This window comes from Monomorium pharaonis, chromosome 6 (genome assembly GCF_013373865.1).
Source record: "Monomorium pharaonis isolate MP-MQ-018 chromosome 6, ASM1337386v2, whole genome shotgun sequence".
Classification (NCBI taxonomy): domain Eukaryota; kingdom Metazoa; phylum Arthropoda; class Insecta; order Hymenoptera; family Formicidae; genus Monomorium; species Monomorium pharaonis.
In genome coordinates, this window is record NC_050472.1 from 5,387,023 (window position 1) to 5,409,652 (window position 22,630).

Below are 22,630 nucleotides of genomic sequence, written 5' to 3' on the forward strand. Positions count from 1 at the left end.
TCGATGAGTAAGAGGGTAAAAGGGAGAAAGAGAGACGGGGGATAAAATTATCGCCGGCGAAGTTATACTCTTTATTTCGGTCAAATTATCTTCTCAAGGGATGAGGCTGCCTCGATCCTATTTTTATTTATTTATTTCGTACCACGAAAATACAACAATACAAACAAACGTATGCTGAATAATTCAGATGTAATAGAACACAATTCTATTAAGTCTTTTTTTACAGTTCTACATAAAAATTTTAGATATAAATTTTGCATAATTGAAATTAACACGGTGCTGATATACCTTTCTATCAAATTTAACAAAATCTACGGTCTAGCGTTTGAAATTTGAATTTGTTTTTTGTAACTTTGTGCACATTGCGATAAATATTAATCAGAGAGATACAATGCAAATGTTAGCATATACAAAACACATAAAAATCGACTGATTTAAATAAACTTTATTTTAATGATGTGCGTGGAATGTTGCGCGCGCAATCAATTTACATATGATGTTTTCTATATTTTTTTCTATATTTTTGCACGATTAGTGCGAGAGAAATATGTAACGGAACAAACGTTAAAGGAGAACAATAGTTTAAGAAGAACAGCTGTTTTAAAATAAAAAGGCCCTGCTGCACTAAGAGAAAAAATGATTGTAATTACCATAATTTAACTACATTTTATAGTCGTTTTCAAAATCACCTATATATCACATATTTATTTTAACCATGTAAATTATAGCTATTACAATTATTATTATTATGTAAATAGTAAACAAATATTTTAAAAATAGTAACATTCACTTTAGTTGTGATTGTATTTACTATGTAAAAATCTTTTCCAGCGTACTTGTTTCTTTACTATATTAATATTTAAAATTATCATCATTTTTATTGTAAAACTTTTTCACAGTTGATAGAATAATAAATCTAAAGTTATTATTGCCAACATTGAAACAGTAATAATTATAAAAATGTAGCGCCTAATCATAAATTACTTTACTATGCAATTATAGGTTAAATATCAAACATTTTTCTCTCAGTGACTACATTTGATCGTAATCTAACAGTGCTAAATAGCAAATAGAAAATATGTGTAACGAAAAAAACTGTCGCACGCGTTTCTCACTACAAACGACCGTCTAAGTAGGTCCTTTCCATTTTCATTGCACCTTCCCGGGGGTGTCCGAGTGATCTTGATACACGCCTGAGTCAAGTCGAGCCAAGAAGAAGGGAGGCCCGGTGCATTCTTCGTAACGTATTTATTTGAACCCTACAAGGCAAGTACAAAAGGATCCGCATCCTACGTAGGGGAGGCATACGGTTTCCCTTCTTGCCCTTCGACCGCCCCTCCCCCTACTTTTTCCTTCCCTCTGTTCGAGCCGAGTCATCCCCTTTCTTCCCTGCTGTTTTTTTTTCCCCCACCGTTCTTTCTCGGGAGAGAAAGTTACCAGAAAGTTATGCAGCAAAATATTCTTGAGGGCTACGCGGACGGTGCGATCGGTGTATGGGGGATTATATCATATATCGACTATCACGAAGACCTCGGGCTGATCCACCTCGAGGATCTGCATCGCCGAGTACGTGATGGCCTTCACCTCCGCGCCCTGCGTGTGCTTGCCGATCGTGAACTCCTCGCCGTACGCGGTTGCCTTGATCTTAAACCCTTGCCGGTCGAATTCGGTGATCTTGACCTTCTGCGTGACAGAGACGTGCCGAGATTTTCACCTTTTTCTAGCTTCGAACGCGGACGCGAAGGAGTCTCGCAATCTTTGATTCGATCAAAAGCATCATTTAATGCGACTATTGGACTTAATATTTTCAAATCGCACGTTTTTATACAGTAAAATGTCATAATTATAATTAATTACGTTTATGATATTGTATATACAGTATATCGTAATATATCTTATTTATAAATAAATCCATTATTTGAAAGACAACCCAAGTCAACCTTTGTCGAAATTGAGACATCAAGGAACTCAAAGAACAGATACAAAATTTCGTTCAAATATCTCAATCTCAATAAAAATTGTCTTATATTTTTAAATGACTAATTCAAATGTGAGAATCAAACATTACGTGATTTTTAACAAACAATGAAAAATCTCGTTATTTTACATAAAATATAAATCCTTGTACGAGTGACGTAATCAAATTTCCATAATTTCTCTCATAAATTTGGACATTATCGTTATTACTGTAATAATAAATTATCAGCATAGTATATCTATTTAAATGACTTCTACAACGAGGAAATTATACCTTGGCGACTATGTTGGGCTCGGCGCTGAACATGAAGAGCAATTCGTCAAGGAAGTGAAAAAGTAGACTCTCCAGATCGTCTCCGTCGGCCTCGATGTAGTGCACCTGCGTGGCCTGCACACGCTCGAGGTCCGTCATGTAGCCGAACATGGCCATCGCACACTGCTCGAATGCCTCCTCCATGGTGTCGCCCCATGCGTGCAATCTGGGACACAATTACTCGTAGTTCACATTGTCGATACCTCTTCGTCCCGCGAACAACGCTTTCTTAAACATATGTACAGTCTCGCAGCTTTCATGAGGTTGTTACTTTCGACAACTTGAAAGATTCAAAGCCTTGAGAGAAAACTCAAACCTTCGAGATACCCGCGAAACTATGAATCTTAGAAATTTACAAAAGATAACTATCCTAGTTTCCAGTCGAGACTGTGCTCGCGCGGGTTTTTTTTAGGTTAGGCGGCGAAGTAACCTCCAAAATAAGCCGGTCATTATAACCCAATGCAATACTCACTGCACGTCAGCAGTGTGATCCAGATCTGTAACAGAAAATGTGGATTCCCCCGTGAATGTCGTTGAGACCGAGAGATTCACGTTATATTTCGGAAACGTTGCGTCAGTCGTTTCGAAGCGACCACACGAGGTTAGGATCACGTCGCGCGAATCTTAAAACACGTGTCGAAGTGTACAACGACCGGCGCGGATATATTTGCGAGAAAAGAGTTTCGAACGAAAAACGTAATGTGATATCGAGAAAAAGCACGCGATCGATACTCACACTCATATTTGGCAGGCGGTATCTCAAGATTCCCGCCCGACAACTCGTCCATGATCTCCTTCCTCTTCTAATCCCTTCAAAAATAGATATTCTAACCGAATATGGAGAGTTACAGTGTGTCACGCTGATATGTGGATTCCCAGATGCAATTCCTAGTCTCTGCGAGAAAAGAAAGTTGTATCTTCTCGACAATGCGACAACATGCGTCGTCCAACTCCTCGGGCTTGGAAATGAAACTCGTCTATGGCCGCGCACAGCTGATTCACCCACGTAAACGAAGCGATCAGCTGATCCGCTGACGGGTTCAATCAACGGCAACGTAGTTCGCGTAGGTGAGTTCACGCCGGCCAGGTGACGCCACTTTACGAGTGAACTGCTGGCATCATTTCGAACTTGGTCGATATGATAAAGTAGTCACGTAATTTTTATCAATATACATGTATAATATATACAATAAATATATAAGTTCTTTTAAATTACAAACACAAGTATTATCTAAATAATTTAGGGTTTTTTAAGTTACAGTATTATCTAAATAATTTAGGGTTTTGATAGTATTACATTTAGGATAATAAAAATTTATGTCAATATTTAATTATTTGTGTTAATTATTTTATTTCCTAATTAATTTAATTTGTCCAAATAAGAGATTATCAAGTTTCTTTCCAACTACTTATTTTACTACTCGTACAATTTATAGAGAATATCATGCAAAAATGTTATTTTATTTATTTATGCTGGCTATTGTGTAGTATAAAAAATTATTGATATTATCGGAATGATTATCAAATCTTTTTAATTACTTTTCGAAAGTTTTCATAAAATTAACATAATATACATGATTTTATCAGGAAATTATTTAAATAATGTCAGCTAAATTCATATAAATGATTAATGAAAATTGCATCACAATAGATATTGATCTAAGTTAGAAATAAGAAATTAATTATAATTTAAAATTTCAATTTTATCATCATTATCCAGGTTTTTATCACGTTATGCATGCTACAGATAATTCTAGAAAAAAAATTAATTTTATAGAAATATATAATATTATTGCATCATATATAAATATGAATTCTTATTTATGAAACTTATATAATAAATTATTTGATTGTAAATATCATATATACATATATTTGATTATACATTTAATTATATTACTAGACACCAAGATACAATTTTGACTGTATTTGGCGTTTCTTTACATATTCATGTTATTTACATAAGCGTTTCAGTTTAATTTATTATTGAAAATTATTATATAATAAAATTATTATTAAATTATGAATTTAATTACATTAAAGGTCATAAATTATTAAGATACTTATGTTAGTAATTGAAAAATTTATACATATATTTATAGTCTATAATATTAAGTCTTTAACTTTCCTAACTCCTGGAGCCTTACAAATAGTAAATATAAATTAAAACAGAATTGATAATATGGATGTTTAGCAATATTTCAGTCTCTGCCATAAATATGGTATATCACCTAGTTAGAAATATTCCAGAAAATAAAAATTTGATTATACAAACTAAATTTCTATCTATCGTTATAAAAGGATTAAAATGAGAGATGTTATAGCTTTAAATAATCACATTAATAACTAATGAAACATTTTGAAAGTATTCATATTTTATTTGCTATACATATTAGTGATTCATTTTATGACACATATTTTTCATATTAAAATCTACAAATGTCCGTTTACCAGCCTCGCCGTTTACTCTGAGATGCCCATGTTAGTATCCATGTTTTATGCTCTCTCTTTTTCGTTTGCACCTGTTTGTGCCTAGGATGCGTCTTGCACATAACATACCACCTCTCATTCTTACATAGATAATAACAGTCCCTGCAACGTAATTGTAAGCGGCCCTTCATTTTTAGACCACATACTGAATTGTATGTAGGCAGTACAGGTCGCAGAAGAAAATGTGTGTTGTGACTCAACAAGTTGTTTGGAGAACTTAATTTCTCTTTGCTGCATATATAGTGGATTTTGTGAGACAATACATTCTGTGTAGTTGGAATCGTCAAAATTTTTGGAACAATGGAATTAATTGTTTGATACACTGATCTAAAAATTAGACCTGTATTCATTTTTGTACTCTCTCTGTAAGGAAAAAATTGATACATATTAATACTGTGACATGTGGAAATTTAAGGTTTACATTTTCTGAAAAAGAAATAAAACAATTTCAGCTGATGTCAATCTTCTTTAGAACAGATTAATTAGCACAAATCAGGTTAACAAATTTAACTCTCTACAGTAGAAAATAATAAATGATTTCTAAAAAGTTGCTCAAGTACTTTTTTAATAACGTTAACAATAATTTAAAATAGATTTTACTCAAAATATAGTTATATTTTTAATTGTATATTTATTCACATAAAAATTATATCATATGCTTTAGAAAATTGACATTATTGATAAAACTTACTATAAAATAGCAATGAGTTCACGTCAACTTATTCATTCAAAAATTACAGAATAAAATGTTAGAAAATGATAATATTGTACAACAATTATAACCATAAACTAGATGTATGTACACATATACATATAAAAAACATTTCTTAAGCTTTGTACACAATCCGAGAACTGATCCAAGTTGAATGCCAAATATAAAAATTACTAGAAAATTACGTCTGTAGTAACTTTCATATTTGGCAACTTGAACCATCAAGTTTGTGGCACCCTCCGATTGGACAAGTCCAATCCAAGATGGATCAAGTTGAGTTAAAAAGAACAGACCTTTCGGGTGGGATTTTGCGCATCTCATGATTGTTGGCAGCAATGATGGACGGATAATTATAAGTAACGATTTTTTTAGGTTACCTCGTATACTCCGCATAAACCAGCATAACTTGGCTCGAGCTCTACGTCCGCAAGATATTGACGAAATGTCCAGGAGAAATCCCGGGGACGATTATAGAAAAGGTTCTGTTCATTTTAACTATTATGCTGCCGTTGAATGTAGATAACGCTTGACTAAGCAAAGACACTTAAAAATGATTATTTCCGCGTAAAAACTATCGACAAAATTTGTACAATTTTATATAAAATATTAATCGCATACAATGCATTAATCATAACGACGATTGATCTTTAGCTTGTCACGTCTTGCAATACCTTCTTTGAGAGAAATCAACGTCATTAATTCTGATTACGCAGTTGTCTCTGATCCTCCATCACTAGCACATCGTGAAGAACGTGTCTGCACTAGAAGTGCGATTGACATCGTTCTTTATTTACGCGTTACATATACACACATAAGAAAACACCGTTGTGGCGTTATTTAAAACAAAATTTAAAATTAATTAATTGATATTTATATACATTTATCTTTCACAAATAGTTATGCGCAGATTTAGATTGTCACTATTAGAACTCTACGAAAAAAATCGTGCAATTTTATAAGCGCATTATTTCAAGTTAAGAGCAAAGCCTCTTTAAAATGACCTCAGGGAGATTGTACGTTTTGTTCACGATGTTACAGTTTAAAGATCGAATCTAAAACATGTACGTAACTTTTTTGTCAAAAAGTATATTAACATTTTTTGAATATATGTATATATTATGTAATCCTTAAATATTAATTTTACAAGAAAGACGAAATAATTTTTAAAGGGTTTCCTACAAAAATTAAATAAGTTTAAATTTTCAGGAAAGAAGAAAATTTCATTTTATAATTCATTCATGGTATAAATATAATTTTTCTATAGACATAAGAATAAAATTTTTAAATCAGTATTTTGAAGATCTTAAAGAAAAAAACATCTAGATGTTTGATTTTCTTTTATAGTGAAATTCATATATTTGCTATATATTTATCCTTTTTTTACATTATTTTTTTACAACATTAATAATGATAAAAGATGCAGAAGAAAATATTTAAAATCTAAAGTAATAATTTTTTCTTTTTTATTTACAAGATTTTTCGAATTGCTTTTGACAAAAATTTTTATATATGTAGTTATATTTATATTTTATACTTTTTATTTTATTCTATTTTATTATTATGAGACAAAAATTATTTATAGTATAAATTTAAAAAGAATAGACTTATTTAATTTTTATGGGTAGAAAACCCTTTAATTATAACATACATATATGATTTTATAGAATTAAGTAATTCTTACTTTATTTCATCACTTTGTACAGCTAACTTCTAATTGTTGGATTTGTAGGGCATAAAACTGCATTAAGCATAACCCGCTTAAAAGATTTCCGGTTAAAAAGTCAACTTTGTTTAACTTGATCTGAACTTTGCCAGTGTTTGACGTTGTCAGGGTCAAGTGTCTACAGAACCGAGGACAGGAGAGAGGATGACAGAGGTAGGGACCGCTCGCCACTTAGAGCCGAGGAACGTTACGACGTGGACGATTGCGATCAATCAGATGTGAAGAAACAGAAATTGGCGTTTGGCTTTGGAAAGAAGACTGGTAATGAGCAGAAGAAAGGAATTCAAATTAAATTAGGTTCTGTCTCCGTAAGTAAGATTTCCATGCAGGATTTGCGATTATATAACACTTTTCCTAAGCAGAAACGTGAAAAATCTGTTAAGTTTTAATACCAAAGATATTCACTTTTTACGTTTTCATTCTTAAAAAAAAGTTACATTGATTGCCGATTCTGATGTTACATCTCTTTTTGCAACTCGAAACTCTGGCTCTTTTGTAAAGTGCCACCTTTCCATAAAAAAAAAAACTTGCTTTTGTATCAGAAGTCAACTGTGAAAGCAGCACCAGTACAAAAACCAACAGTGGCTTCGGTGTTCAACGCGGATGACGACGATGACGAACCGGAAGAGATGCCGGCAGAGGCAAGGATGAGGATGCGAAATATCGGGCGTGAAACGCCGACGTCGGCCGGGCCAAATTCGTTTGGCAAGACAAAACAAGGATTCTGCGATTCAAAAAAGATATTCGAGAAAACGCTCAAAAAGGCAATGGAGGAGGCGAACAAATGATTTTGCATGTATAGACATAAGAGAATGTGTGTATACTGAAAAAATTACTTGTACATTAATTTTTAATCTAATAATTAGAAACTTTGTTCTTGCTGAAGACAATTGCAAGTATTTTTTATGAAATGTAAGTAACTCCTTGATCAGAATTCAAATTTAAAGTTTCGCTTCAAAACTAAAAGGAATATTAGCTACATATGCATATTATGTATAATAAATCTATAAATTATACTCCCACTCTGCGTTTGGCGATTCTGAGTTTTCCTATGTAATATCAAATATATATATATATATATAAAATAGATTAATATTTATAAATATACATAGTTCATTATGAACTCTATCAATTTGCGATAAAATATTGTCTTTCTTTCGAAATAATAAAAATAATATTGAATGAACTTTATTGTGTATGAATGAACTTAAATAAGACATCTCCACTGGTTTTATGAAATTTTATTTATATCGAAATTAACTTTACATAATAAAATTATTTTCTGTTTTGCTGGCCTTGGCGCAAATCCTGAAAACAAAAAGCATTATATATGTATATGTATGTGTACACGTCATATATATGTATGAATTTGGAATAATTGTATAAAAACATTACATCTATTTATATGAGCAAAATAATTTTGAGTGTAAATTTTATTGGAAATTATATTAAATATTACTCTACTGTAAACGCATATTTTATTATTAAAAAAGCATAACAAAGAAAACTTAAAAGATATAAAATTCAAATAACATTAAGGGGTTATGACAAGGTATCAAGCTTGTGCCAATAAGTTCTTGATTAATGTACTTAACATGAAATTAAAAAAAATCTTCATTATTAATATTCAAATCAATTTAAAACTTCCATGAAGCAATCGAGTTCTCAAATTCCAAGTCAAGAACATTGATTGAGTTGATATTTATTATATTACCATTAATATCCAAATTGTTTTAAATTTCTGTAAATAAATTCACTCCCAACTTGTATTCCAAGTTAAGAATCTTGATTGATGAATATATAATACATTTTCTTAATTAAGGTCTAATATAAACAATTACCCTTGGGAAATTGCGAACAGGAGGCGTTCTTATGCGACGATCTGCCTTGGACCTGTTCCGCACCACTTTGGAGTGAATGGCGCAGGAGACACAATAGTGAAGTTTGGCGTACAACTTAGGCAGCTGATACGACTGATAGAAACTGGCCTCCGTTATGTCCCTGACAGCGGCGGCCTCAACGATGTTGCGAATGACAAACTTCTTGATCGCCTTGTCCTTGGGAACACAGCGGGCGCAGTTGGTGCAGCGGACCGGATTGACATGGCCGCGACCGTGTTTTGCACGTCCACCATTCCTGCGTTTGCACGTCTGACAAACAAAAAACAAGTTAAAGGCCAAAGTAATATATCAAAAAGATGGGATATTGTAAGATACCATTAGTAGATTAACCACGTGAATTAATAAGCGCTATTTTCATTCACAGGTAATTATAAACTGAAACATGTTTAAATATGAAATAATAAATCCCAAACATCAAAAGTTAAAAGAATTAATCAGTTTTTAAAAATATTTTTTATACACAATATATTTAATAATTTTATAGCTTGCATTTCAGTTCGAGTCCTACAAGAGTTAATACATGGAAATATTGTATATAAAAATCACATAAGATAAACATATACTATGTATTTATGTACATAAAATCTGTTTTCATTCTTTATATTTTAGAAACAGTTCAAAATTATGAAAAACCGTGAAATATGTATTTGAACATGTCGAGGGGGCTACTTCACCTGAATTATCTTAAGAAAAGTAGCCACTCGAAATGATCAAACACGTATTTCTCAATTTTTCATAATCTTAAACAGTTTCCGAAATATAAGGAACAGACTTTACAGACACTGTGTATAAATCGAAGATCAGCATCACTACATGTGATGCACGTATGACATAGGTTAGGAATAGAATTCGTCCTCGTTCTTGCTCCGTTTATTTCTAAATCGGTAAATCATGAACGATCTTAATGTTCAGATTCACAATTTTTTAATTAAATTAAGATTCGACTCAACACATGTCGTTTTTACATCTTTGCAATGAGCAAATAAAGCGGCAGCCACATGGCCACTCCCGGGAGGAAGCGTAGTTTCAACGAAAAAGCGTCGATCTTTTCCGCGAAATTTACGTTTCTCCAAAACGTGCCTGCACTCTACCTCAACGATGGCAACAAAATTTCGCGAGCGTAAAACGCACGGTGCAAGAATGCGAGCGAAATTGCGGGCAATAAACAAACTATATTACCATTTTGTATCGAGAACTACGAGAAAGAGGTTCGAAACGGAAGCTGTGACACTACGCAAGCCTTGCGTCGCAAGGTAGAAGCGCGACTTCGCCCTTCTTCTCGACGTCACGTGTCCTAATCATCGCACTTCCGGTTCATGGTCACCCATGCTGCTGTGCGTTCAAAGACCGCCAAATATGAACAATAAATAAAAACAACCAGATTAACAACTAAAACGATTGCAGGTCATTTTGGTAATTTATAATTATTTTCGTTTTCGGTCAGTTATTTTAAAATTGTATCATTAGAATTATTTGTATATTTTCAAAATTTTTTATATTGCAAAAAAACGATTAGCTAAAGCTACGTTCAGAAAACACAACCGTTGAGTAACAGTTGCACAACAGTTGAGTAATTTGTTAATATAACTAGTCTAAATTTAGAGATTTAACAGTAAGAATCAATAATCACCGACTGCTCACTGATCACTTGTTTTCTGAACGTAGCTTTAGCTAATCATTTTTTTGCAATATACCATTGGCGTTGTAACAAAAAAATTTGCTAACGACTTGTAATTTGAAGACAAAGTTTCAAAACTCTAAGAGCATTTTATTTACATGATGTCGTGCATTTACGCACACGCGCGCGCGCGCGCGCCACACACACATACACTCACACACACACATATATATGCATAAAGTTAATATCCTTGTTATATTAATTTGTAATTTAAGATTTCAAACACAATTATTATGCGTTACTAAAAACTTAAGAGCGTAAAGGCCGTAAGGTATTGTCTTAAAATTATTCTACTAATCATAAGATAAATTATCTTCCTCTCATTGTCTAAATGTAAAATAAGAAAGGATCTCTACGAAAGATGTTACAATGGATATTTTTATTTCTTATATTAGCAAATACATATAATATTAAATATATAAGAACATATTATTATTTATAGTATAAGACATTAGTCAGTTTTGTCAGTTTTGTCATTTTTTAAATCTAAATCTACTTTAATATTTCTAACCCTTTTTACAGGTTTTTCTTTGTTAAAGTGTCGCACTCGGTGTCGTACCATGTCGCCCTTTTGTGTAAAACTCATGAAGCACACATCACACTTATAAGGACGTATTCCATAATGAATACGTTGATGAATAGTCAAATGAGCCTTTCTCATAAATCTTTTCTTACAAATATTGCATCCATACTTGCGTTCTTCCATCGGCAAGTGCGTCAAAATGTGCACAGCTAAACTTCGCTTATAACTATTAACATAACAAAAAAAAAGATTATGTACTGTTTTACCCACATTCTTCTCATAGATATTCAATAATATTCAATAGTATACAAGTATTCAATATTCGATTCTTAAATTTGAGAACGTTTTAAATATTGTTTTAAGATGTCATCAACCAATCATAGAGCTGTATTAGCATCTTAAGACATTGCTCAAGACGTCTTGAAATAAGATTTGATTATGAATATCGGTTATAGAATAGTTTTAATAATTTTACCTATAAGATTTTCCACAATGTTCGCACACAAACAATCCTTTCACATGATGTTGTAGATGTGCCCATCTGGCTGTATAACTCCTAAAAAGATTTAACAGAATTAAGATTTAAAAAATTACAAATAAAAGAAAATATAAATATAGAATTTTCTTTTACAATTTATTCCTAAAATTGTGCTGCAATAATACTACTTAAAATTTGTACTGTAGCTTTAAAGAATTAAATTTTAATTTTGGTAAAATTCTTTAAGTACTACGTTGTCTTTTACAATAAATTTTATTATAAAATTCAATAAAATTTTACTAAAATTATAGCAAAATTCTTCAAGATCTATCTGTGCACTCATAAAAGTAGACAACAAAAATTCGTATGATTAAAGCAAATGCTGCTTTACCGGAAGTACCGCTGACATTTCGAACACTTGTATGGCTTTTCTCCAGTATGAATTCTTTCGTGATCTGTCAGTGATATATACGATTTGAGCGTTTTGCCGCAATATCTGCAAATATAATCTTTATTCAAGTTTGGTTTACTGGGTAGCTTGTAACCATGTTTTTCATGTAGATGTTTCGTTAAATCCACTCTTCTTTCAAAAACTTCTTTACAATGATTACAATCATGCCCGGAGTGAGTTCTACCATGCATTTTCTGAAAATTATAATTATATTAAAAATTTCTTCTGAAAAGCATCTGTCAAATATCGTACTTTGTAATAAGCAAAAAGTAAAAGCAAAAATTAAAATTTTTCAAATTTTATATTATATGCAGAATATATTCTAAATACATCAGCCTTTAAGGGGATGCTAAACTGCTTGTAAAACTTGATCGAGGTCGATACTGTAGAAACATTTGTTCACATTATTAACAAAATTTTGTACGTATTTCTTTTATATATTTGGAAATTCTTTTCCAGAGTTGAAGTTTATGTACTAATATCAGTTTATGAATTGAATTTCATACCAAAAACTAAAAAAAATTTTTCAGATTGCTCTTTTTAGACACAAAATTTTCTGGCTAAACAATCTTTTTTATTAGAACACCTACGATCAATCTGAAAGTGTAGCATTGTTCCTAAATGTTCACTCGTATTGGGCCTAGGCTTGATTTATGCGTACAAGGTCTAAAATTTTTACATTAGGCACATTTTGTTACAAGTCGACTCTAGAAGCAGACAGTTTTAAAATTTTTTGTCGTTTTTCCTACAAAATTGTTACGACCCATCTTTGTTATCGTCTATACTTTAATCCTCGAGAAGGATTTTTAATTCTGTAAATGCAATTAAAAGATTAATGAGCCAGAAAATTATCGGTAAAACAGGACAACTTTAGCATCTAAAGCTGTCCTGTTTTATCGATTATTTTGCTTATTTTCAATTCACTAATCTTTTAATTGTATTTACAGAATTAAAAATTCTTTTCCACAATTAAAGTACAGACGATAACATAATACGCACATAAGAATTTTATATAAAAAACGAAAAAAAATTTTAATATAATTTACAAATTAAAATTTTTTTTCGTTTTTTTTATATAAAATTCTTATGTGCGTATTATATTACCGTCTGTACTTTAATTGTGGAAAAGGATTTTTAATTTTAATAATTCTGTAAATACAATTTAAAAATTAGTGAATTAAAAATAATCAAAGTAATTGGTAAAACAGGACAGCTTTAGCATCCCCTTAAACAGAAAAAATAATGCAATGTGAATTCAAAACTTCCCATATAAAAATAAATAGATTAAAATATTAAAAATAATAAAAGAGAGATAGTTTTTAGAAGTTTAACATAATACTATAACAAAATTAATATTTACATTACTTTTCTAAAGAACTTGAAACAAACACTATGTGATTTGCGATAGCTCCAACAAGTTATAAGTTACCTTAAGTTACCTTAAGTTTAATACTAAATAATTAATTTCAAAATATGCAATTTTCTTTCCTCTCTCTCAAGCAAATTTGTATTATAATATGTATTGAGTTCGTCACTTTTTTGCAGTAAAGCGATATATTTATTGCTTTTCAATCTTCAGAGCAAACTTACCAAACTTTGCGAATGCAAGAAAGAACGTCCGCAAATAGTACACAAATAAGGCTTAATGTTTTGATGAACGGTCCTCTGATGTTTTTGTAATCGAGCGTTGTCCCTAAACGGTTGCTTACACGTATCACATCGATACTTATTCCAACATTCCGGATCATGCACCTACAAGCAAATTTATGAAATCCATTAACCATTAATATTTCAAATACTTAATATATGATATATACATACATTTCTATGCTTTTCATATAATTGTTTATCGACAAATACTTCGGGACATGAAACGCATCTATACACAGTCACATCCGGATCATTGAGCATCTCCTTTTTGTGTCTCTGAAAATATACATAAAAATACATAATAAACTATTTTTTAACTGAAGCACTGTATACGCTTTATTTTTATCTTCTTTTCTTTTTCTTGGAGAAAAAAATATAAAACTGTAAAGAAATTCAACTAAAAAAATAGACGTAACGTATTTTTTTTATTATACAATTGTTAATAAAGTTACCCTTAAGTGACATGTCAATTTGAATTGTGTCGGTAATACCATATTGCAATATTTGCAAGATCTTTTTTCCATTTCAGAGCACTGATCTTCCTTGTGAGCCTCCCAAGTCCAGCACTGTGTGAAGAATTTTCCACACTTACCACATGCATATTTTACACGTGAATTTTTGAACATTTTGTGCTCTTCACGTTTATGAGAAAACATATCGTAGATGGACGAGAATTTTATAGAGCATATGCTACAAGTAGTAACTCTTTTCTCATGTATCCTGTTATGAGCGTTGAAATATCGCTCGTTCCCAAAGTGGAATTTGCAAGTCTCGCAAAACAATTTTGTTTGCTCAACGGTTTTAGTTGTTTTGACTTGATCCAAAATTTTCCTATATTGCTCTATGAGTCTATCTGTTTCTGAATCAGAATCATCAATATTTTCCATTTCATCTGAATCAGAGCTGTCATCGCTTTGTTCCATTAAAACATCCATTTCATTGCTTACACTGTCATCTCCTATTTCAATATCATCGTTATCCATTGTCAAATCGATAAATGCTATTTTGTCATTTTTTGTAACAATTCTCTTGCAATTATTTTTATTAACAGTCTTCTGCTTTGTTTGCTGATTATTCTGGATATTCCTATTCGTTGTCTTCTCTTTATTATTTCGTTTATTATCTTGTATGTTGTCACATTCATTTACATTTGGTTTCTGACCATATGTAGATCGACAATTATTACATACTATAATATTACCATTATGTTTCGACGACTTGTGCGCTACCAATTCGCTAGATTTGTCAAAGCAACCATCACACAGACTACATTTCCACTTTAAAAAGTAAGATTGCTCCGTGTGCCTGTCAAACTGTGTTCCTAAAGTTTTAAAATGAAAGTCGCACAGATCACATCCAATCGGGCCGACAACAGAAGATATTTCAGGTGGTTCGTCTACTACTTTTGTATAAACACGTACAGGTTTTCTCTGAACCAATTGTGTTTGTTGATGCTTGTTCAACTCTGTTGCAGGTATTTTAGGTGCTTCACGAAATACCATATCTTTTTTTGTAGGAACAGCATTTTTCTGACTTTGATCTAATTGTACTTGCAGAGGTTTGCCCACCTTTACTGTAGATATTTTAGATTTGTCGCAGAACGCTGCAATATCTTTTTTTGTAGGAACAGCATTTTTCTGACTTTGATCTAATTGTACTTGCAGAGGTTTGCCCACCTTTACTGTAGATATTTTAGATTTGTCGCAGAACGCTGCGGCATCTTTATTTGTAGAAACAGTCTCTTTTTGCCTTTGATCTAATTGTACTTGCAGATGTTTGCCCACCTTTACTGTAGATATTTTAGATTTGTCGCAGAACGTTGCAACATTTTTATTTGTAGAAACAGTCTCTTCCTGCCTTTGATCTAATTGCACTTGCAGATGTTTGCCCACCTTTACTGTAGATATTTTAGATTTGTCGCAGGACGCTGCAACATCTTTATTTGTAGAAACAGTCTCTTCCTTCCTTTGATCTAATTGCACTTGCAGATGTTTGACCACCTTTACTGTAGATATTTTAGATTTGTCGCAGGACGCTGCGACATCTTTATTTGTAGAAACAGTCTCTTCCTTCCTTTGATCTAATTGCACTTGCAGATGTTTGACCACCTTTACTGTAGATATTTTAGATTTGTCGCAGAACGCTGGGATATCTTTATTTGTAGAAACAGTCTCTTCCTGCCTTTGATCTAATTGCATTCGTAGGTGTTTGTCTACCTCTGTCTCAGATATTTTAGGAGTTTCGCAAAACACTGCAACATCTTTATCTGTAAAGACAGCATTTTTCTGCTTTTGATCTAATTGCATTCGTAGATGTTTATCCACCTCTACTGCAGTGAGAATCAATTTGCAACTAATATTTAAAGAATCCAAGCAACGTCTACATACACTGGAGGGTAAATTGTCATTTGGAAAAACCTAAAGACACATAAAAAAAATATTATCAAAGTACTTATTAAAATTTTGTAAAAAATTCCCTGAGAATACTTAAAATTTCCAAGAATTTTATTGAAAGATAAAACTAAAAAAATTTACCTTGAAGTAAATACATTTTATTACATGTTTTAATGTTTCTTAATCACACAATCAAAAAAGTCATTTCAGTTTTGAATATTAAGTTTGTAAAAGTACTAAAAAGAAATAATTAGCCTGTTCTTTTTCATTGTACTACTATACTAGTGCAATAAGTTAGAATGAGACATAAGTTAGAATAGGCTTGATATAAACTATAACATATAACTATTCACAATGCAATTGTCAACATTTTGCATTATCAAGAAAAGATGACCAAAGAAACATCATACACAATTCTTTCAGAAATATATTTAAAGTTTCAAAATTTTCCTTGAAAAAATCAACAAAATTCTATGAAAATTTATAATTTTAAAAGTAAAAAATAAATTTGCTAAAAATTATAGATTATAAATAATAAATGCTCTTTTATTACATATAATTAATGTAAAAGAGTTAAAAAGATTAAATTTGCACAAATGTAGAATTCTTAGAATTAGAAAAAAATAAAAAATAAGTTAGAGCAAATTAATCTACGTTGACGCAAACGTCGATTTAAAGATGTAAAGTATCCAGTTTTTAACTTACAATAATTGGTAAACACCTGCTGATTTTTTCGAGAATATAGTTATCTCTGTCTTCAAATATTGGAATACAGTTCAAAGACTTTTCTCCACACAAACGACATATTTCAAACTTCTCCTTAGAGATAATCGCAACCTTAATTACTTTTGTATTCATTATGTCTCTAGAGTTGGTCGACAAATCCATTATTTATAAAACATACTGTATAAAAATAAAAACAATGTTAGATTATTCTTACAAGTTATACATGTTATAAAAAACAATAAAAATTGTATTCTAAAACATTTTTTGATAAATGTATATTAAAGGTTATATATATATATATATATGTACACATACATACATACCATAAATAATACATTAAAGATATAACTGTATAATAATGAGATTTTAGTCAAGATTCATCATCATATTATTCATCATATTATTTCGTCGCTCAATATCCTTAAGCTCTAACATGTCTGTTTTTAGATGCAATTTCAATATTTCCCGCCAAATGTCTGTTCTATGTTGTTCGTTATCAATACCAATCCGCCTCAAGCTATTTTCATTTATTCTTAGCAATGTCTTTCCTGTAATGTCGTGCTAAAAGAAAAACACAAAAGGGAACTAGCTCTTAAATCAATCGAAAAACGGGAGGACATATCAAAATTTACCAACTTTGATATGTCACAGTTTCTTCATGTGGTTGACCTTGTTCTAAGTTCTACTTATTTTAAATTTGATGACCATTATTACGAGCAGGTTTTCGACAGCCCCATGGGATCTCCCCTGTCACCATTACTTACCAACTTAGTAATGGATGACTTAGAAACACATTGCTTGCAATCGTTAACGTTTGACATTCCTAGTTTTTTCCGATACGTTGATGACATTTTCACCATCTTACCAAAAGATAAAGTCAACCATGTTCTTTCCATTTTTAATGATTATCATGAACGACTCAAATTAACGCATGAAACTGAATCTAACGGCATGATCTCTTTTCTCGACGCAACAATAATTAGGGATAACCACAAATTAATAACAGATTGGTATCGCAAACCAACATTTTCAGGGAGGTATATCAACTATTTTTCCAATTATCCACTAAGCTACAAAATCAACACAATCAATAATTTAACAGACCATGCTTTGTTACTCTCCGATGAAAGGTTTCATAAAGCAAACATTGCAACAATAAAAAACATACTCATCAACAATTCCTTCCCCATAGACATAATTAATAAACACATTAATATACAGGTCAATTTTTTAAAAAACCTGAACAGTAATCCACATACAAACGAAAACAGTAGATTCGATATTAAAAAATGCTTCGTTTTACCTTTCATTTCTGGAATCAGCAACAATTTAAAACACTAAATAAACAAAATAGAATTAAACACAGTGCTCACAATCCCCAAAAAACTAAACTCAGTAATAAAAAGAAGGAAAGATAGCCTGGAACACATGCAAAAGACCAACATTGTTTACCGCATTGATTGTAATAATTGCAATGCAATGTATATTGGTCAAACTAGCAACACTTAAAAACGTGCATAAATGAACACAGAAAAAATATTTAAAAACCCGAATCATTTCATTCTGTGGTTAGCAAATATAAAGTCAATAACAATCACGACTTCGATTGGCTTAATCCGCACGTACTACACACGAATAAACATCCTGTCAAAAGATCGATAGCCGAAATGTTCTACATCAAAAAATTTACAAGCAGCATAAATTTACAAAAAGACACAAATAATCTGAGTCCCCTATACAATAATAATGTCATTGACTCGGCTTGACATGCGTTTACTTCGCATTGTTATTCTCATACTCCGACCGTCAGTTGTGCTCTAACCGTCCACGAAGAACAATATCTTCTTATTCTTGACTACATGTTATTTTATTTCGTGACTTGATTTTATAAACCTTTACACATTGACAACAGCAATATTTAATACTTATTAAGTTTTTCTTTTTATTGCGTTCGTGACTCTCGTGCATTGTAATTTTTATCGACAGTGTAATTACGGGCATCAAGATCATTCCTATTTAATAAGGGTTCAAAACAAGGACCGAAACGTCATAGTTTACTTCAATAAAAATTAGCAAGTTTGGTTGACTACATCCATATCATCTTTATTTACAAAACGTAATTATTTTATATTAAGGCCTGGTTCCAAAATATCCTCTCTGAAGAAAATTTTAGTGAAAAACCTTATAGTAACCATGTTTATAGTAATATAAATTAGTTTTTCAATAAAATTTTCTTTAAAGAGAAAGTTTTGACACATAATCTAAATACATATTCTGGTCAATAAAACTATGCTTACATTACTATAAAGTGTAAATTCTTAGAGAAAATTATACAATTATTCATATTCTAAATGAAATTAATATCGTGAGTGGTCGCAAGAAACAAAATCAGAAGTGGAATGTATAAAAGACATACATGTAATAGGTGGCAAGAGATAACTTACGTGCAGGAATGCCTCGTAGTATAGCTGATAGTAGTCGCTACAGTGACGTCTCAGCCACTTCTGTACGTCTAACACGTTCCACAGGTATACTGGACGCGGTCGAGTTGTCTTGCTCTGAAAAAATGCAAGGATGACAACAATGGCAATTTTATATATATATATATATATGAGGAAAGAAATCAGATTTCGTCTAAACGCGCGAAAACTTGAGCGTTTTCTTACTTTCGTTCTGGTGGGATTAATAGTGGTGGGATTAGGAACCTCCTCTACCATCATACTCCTGATCTCCACAGATCCCCAACGACCCTTCGGTAACGATACGTGAAAGCTAAGTTATATTGAAGCGTATCGTGGCAACAAATAGTATCATAACAAACACAATGCACACTGCACGATACGTAACTCACAATTGTCTCCTGTGATCCGTGGAAAAAGATGGTATGAGAGAAAGTTCAAGACAGTTCAAGAAAATATTACACACTCTGGCAGAGTGACCCTGCGACTCTCTTTGACTCTTCGAGTGGCACTCGATTGTCTACATCGCCAATTGGCTAATTCAAGATGGAAGCCCTTTCTCGAATTTCAGTGGGAAAACTCAAAGCGCCAACCGCTTACCGACTGTTACGGGAAGAAACAGAAGAAATAACGAATGGTGCGACGAGGGCTGCGTTCCGTTTCAATGCATGATGCGCATAATGCATTGTTCATCCTTGTTTAACGTTTGACAAACAACAAAGATAAACGATGCATCATGCGTATCATGCGTGAAACGGAACGCACCTAAGTTCTCTTTCGAGAACTCCGGTTATCTTAACCAACCGATTATTTCATCGAAATTGACCAATCGCATTTGTTAATTTTGCTTAAAAGTACGGTTAGTCAATTCCATGGAATCGATCGGTTAAAGATAATATCGGAGAGATGGTGAAACCGGTCCTAAAGGTGCCTTTTCATGCTGATGTTTGACGCTCATTTTCAGCCGTCAGCGTCAAGCGTCAGTGGCAAAAATGGGCACAAGTCTAGATTTGAAATCTATTTTAAAATATTATATTTAAAACGAGATATAGGCCTGTATTCAGAACGCGCTAACAAAAATGTTAGTGCGTTGTTATCCAATAGAAAAATCTGTTTCTTATAATACAGATTCTTCTATTGGATAACAACGCGCTAAGGGTGCAGTCCCATTAAGCACGGATCGGAATGACGGAACGGATTCTGCTAGAGATTTCTAGTGAATTCTTGACCCGGCTGTTCCGTCCGATCGGAACGTGTATATTTTCTCAATTCCGGACGGATCGGGCGAGTGTTTCTGACCGCACAAGTTTTAAAACATCATTGTATTGGAAAAACATCATTAGTAGACCTATTCTGTAACTCTTAACAACAGTTCGGTATCGTTTTATATTGTTATAACGATACAAATACGATACAATACGATACGTATCGTTATATTGTTATGTTGAATACAGCTTTCGCACTCTCTCGAACACCGATACAGCATGTTAAGTTGACAAATTCTTCGCCGTTTGCAGTTTTTTAAACATAATTAATAAGATTGTTTTTTCATTCATCGTTTTATGTGTTTCAAAATATATTTTCATACAAGCTCCAGTAAGCTGATGTTCGGCAATATCCAGATATAAATGTAAAATTATCCAAACAATACGACTTCGCCAAAAATATGTAGTTGAAATCATAAACTTTGGGTCCAAAGAGCACGCACTCCCACGTTAAAATTAAACCTGTCTAATAATACAAAGTATTGTTTACGTTTCTTACAATTTCTTATCTCATGTTCCGTTCACGCATGTTCCGTTCCGTAAAAAATTTCTCTACCCGTCCCATATAGCAAAAACGGAACGGAATCTGGTTATAAAATATATTTTATTCTTACAATTCAGTATTTTAGAGTACTCACATTAATGTTATTGGCAAGATAATTAAACAAATTATGTATGTGATCGCTTCAGTCGCATCAAAATAACAAAATATCGGTGAATTATGCATATTAACCTGCGACCGATGTGACATTCCGTTCCGTTTTGGCTACATGGGACTGGTAGAGCAAACTTTTACGGAACGGAACTGGAACGGATCGCTCAATTCCAGTGAGAAATCCGATCCGTCATTCCGATCCGTGCTTAATGGGACTGCACCCTAACATTTTTGTTAGCGCGTTCTGAATACGGACCAAAGAGTGCAATCCATTTGATGCTACAAAACGCTTCAAAACTTTCTCTGATTGGCCAATTTGTAAAATTTTTTGTTCTGATTGGTCACTTAAATGCGTGTAACCGCTTAAATAGCCTGTTCTTTTTCGCTGCACTGTTGCACTGGTGCAATAAGTTAGAGTGAGAAAAAATATTTTTGTCTTATTCTAATCTGTTGCACCAGTGCAGCACTGCAACGAAAAAGAATAAGGCAAAAGTATTTGTAGTTAAGTGAATCACACCCAAATATACATATCTCATATTAGAAAGAGAGAGAAAGAGAGAGCAAAGTTCTAAAAGTGCAAAAAGTGCAAGCAACACGATATAGAAGGCCTAGTTTAAAAATATTTAGTTTTAATTATTCAAATAACTCAAATTTTTTGATTAGATATTTAGTCTAAAAAAATATTCAAAATAAAATCCAAGATATAAGAAAATTTTATTTAACTTATTTCTATCGATATTATATTATAAAATTAAATAATTAAAATTATCTAGATGATTGTAAAACAGTTTTAATTACATTTCAAAAGTCTTTATTTCATGTAACCGGAGTTTAAGTAACACAATAGAAAAATTTTTTAATATAAAAACAATTAACATATAAAACATTCTTTTATTGGACCTATTGGACAATTTTATATTAAGTATAATATATAAGCTCTTTTAAGTTTTAAAGTGATTTAAATTTAAGAAATCATTGAATTGTTAACTAGAATTTAATAATTAAGTTATCTTAAGAAATTACTAGAATTATATTGATGAAATAAATTTCTATATATTTTTAAGAATTTTTATTTTAAAAAATATCTGATTTAGTAAATTTTAAATATAAGAAATCTTTAACAAATATTTTTAGTTTTATAAGTTTTAGGAAGTTTTTTTGAAAAATTATAAAATAAAAAATCTTGAAACATTTCACAGAATTAAACAATATAAAATATAAACAATTCTGAAAAAG

The 22,630-nt window shown here is 31.8% G+C and overlaps 5 protein-coding genes across 5 annotated transcripts; 1 reads left to right on the forward strand and 4 right to left on the reverse strand.

The window, feature by feature from the left end:
- Positions 1–85: 85 nt before the first annotated feature.
- On the reverse strand, positions 86–3,314 carry LOC105829888 (protein archease-like). Its single transcript, XM_012668962.3, has 4 exons — positions 3,027–3,314; positions 2,763–2,787; positions 2,252–2,456; positions 86–1,683 (listed from the first exon to the last, which is right to left on the reverse strand). The coding sequence occupies exons 1-4, from the start codon at positions 3,076–3,078 to the stop codon at positions 1,507–1,509; spliced, it is 459 nt and encodes a 152-aa protein (XP_012524416.1). The 5' UTR covers positions 3,079–3,314; the 3' UTR covers positions 86–1,506.
- A 2,504-nt stretch (positions 3,315–5,818) lies between these two features.
- LOC105829877 (PEST proteolytic signal-containing nuclear protein) lies at positions 5,819–8,401 on the forward strand. The gene is made up of 3 exons (XM_012668952.2): positions 5,819–5,971; positions 7,324–7,523; positions 7,758–8,401. The coding sequence occupies exons 1-3, from the start codon at positions 5,935–5,937 to the stop codon at positions 8,001–8,003; spliced, it is 483 nt and encodes a 160-aa protein (XP_012524406.1). The 5' UTR covers positions 5,819–5,934; the 3' UTR covers positions 8,004–8,401.
- A 39-nt stretch (positions 8,402–8,440) lies between these two features.
- LOC105829897 (40S ribosomal protein S26) lies at positions 8,441–10,420 on the reverse strand. The gene is made up of 3 exons (XM_012668974.3): positions 10,296–10,420; positions 9,057–9,365; positions 8,441–8,523 (listed from the first exon to the last, which is right to left on the reverse strand). Exons 1-3 carry the CDS (start codon positions 10,296–10,298, stop codon positions 8,491–8,493), a joined length of 345 nt encoding a protein of 114 aa, XP_012524428.1. The 5' UTR covers positions 10,299–10,420; the 3' UTR covers positions 8,441–8,490.
- Positions 10,421–11,154: 734 nt separating this feature from the next.
- On the reverse strand, positions 11,155–18,360 carry LOC105829867 (zinc finger protein 160). Its single transcript, XM_036287836.1, has 8 exons — positions 17,339–18,360; positions 16,995–17,192; positions 14,349–16,313; positions 14,068–14,172; positions 13,837–13,998; positions 12,187–12,440; positions 11,793–11,873; positions 11,155–11,543 (listed from the first exon to the last, which is right to left on the reverse strand). Exons 2-8 carry the CDS (start codon positions 17,175–17,177, stop codon positions 11,246–11,248), a joined length of 3,048 nt encoding a protein of 1,015 aa, XP_036143729.1. The 5' UTR covers positions 17,178–17,192; positions 17,339–18,360; the 3' UTR covers positions 11,155–11,245.
- Positions 17,382–19,735, reverse strand: LOC114253753 (protein aveugle). The gene is made up of 3 exons (XM_036288416.1): positions 19,682–19,735; positions 19,460–19,573; positions 17,382–17,576 (listed from the first exon to the last, which is right to left on the reverse strand). Exons 1-3 carry the CDS (start codon positions 19,733–19,735, stop codon positions 17,382–17,384), a joined length of 363 nt encoding a protein of 120 aa, XP_036144309.1.
- Between the last annotated feature and the right edge of the window lie 2,895 nt (positions 19,736–22,630).

What these genes read in the sequence shown, in the direction of transcription:
- LOC114253753 (XM_036288416.1), bottom strand. Translation starts at nt 19,735, where the DNA reads ATGATGGTAGAGGAGGTTCCTAATCCCACCACTATTAATCCCACCAGA. An exon ending in TTAATCCCACCAGAACGAAA is followed by an intron (nt 19,574 to 19,681) that starts GTAAGAAAACGC and finishes GCATTTTTTCAG; the next exon opens with AGCAAGACAACTCGACCGCG. An exon ending in ACTACGAGGCATTCCTGCAC is followed by an intron (nt 17,577 to 19,459) that starts GTAAGTTATCTC and finishes TTTTTCTTTTAG; the next exon opens with CACGACATTACAGGAAAGAC.
- LOC105829877 (XM_012668952.2), top strand. Translation starts at nt 5,935, where the DNA reads ATGTCCAGGAGAAATCCCGGGGACGATTATAGAAAAG. An exon ending in CGGGGACGATTATAGAAAAG is followed by an intron (nt 5,972 to 7,323) that starts GTTCTGTTCATT and finishes TGACGTTGTCAG; the next exon opens with GGTCAAGTGTCTACAGAACC. An exon ending in TTAAATTAGGTTCTGTCTCC is followed by an intron (nt 7,524 to 7,757) that starts GTAAGTAAGATT and finishes CTTTTGTATCAG; the next exon opens with AAGTCAACTGTGAAAGCAGC.
- LOC105829897 (XM_012668974.3), bottom strand. An exon ending in CTGTTCGCAATTTCCCAAGG is followed by an intron (nt 8,524 to 9,056) that starts GTAATTGTTTAT and finishes TTTTGTTTTCAG; the next exon opens with GATTTGCGCCAAGGCCAGCA.
- LOC105829867 (XM_036287836.1), bottom strand. Translation starts at nt 17,177, where the DNA reads ATGGATTTGTCGACCAACTCTAGAGACATAATGAATACAAAAGTAATT. An exon ending in AATTGACATGTCACTTAAGG is followed by an intron (nt 14,173 to 14,348) that starts GTAACTTTATTA and finishes GTATATTTTCAG; the next exon opens with AGACACAAAAAGGAGATGCT. An exon ending in TATATGAAAAGCATAGAAAT is followed by an intron (nt 13,999 to 14,067) that starts GTATGTATATAT and finishes ATTTGCTTGTAG; the next exon opens with GTGCATGATCCGGAATGTTG.
- LOC105829888 (XM_012668962.3), bottom strand. Translation starts at nt 3,078, where the DNA reads ATGGACGAGTTGTCGGGCGGGAATCTTGAGATACCGCCTGCCAAATAT. An exon ending in ACCGCCTGCCAAATATGAGT is followed by an intron (nt 2,788 to 3,026) that starts GTGAGTATCGAT and finishes TTTCTGTTACAG; the next exon opens with ATCTGGATCACACTGCTGAC. An exon ending in GATCACACTGCTGACGTGCA is followed by an intron (nt 2,457 to 2,762) that starts GTGAGTATTGCA and finishes ATTGTGTCCCAG; the next exon opens with ATTGCACGCATGGGGCGACA.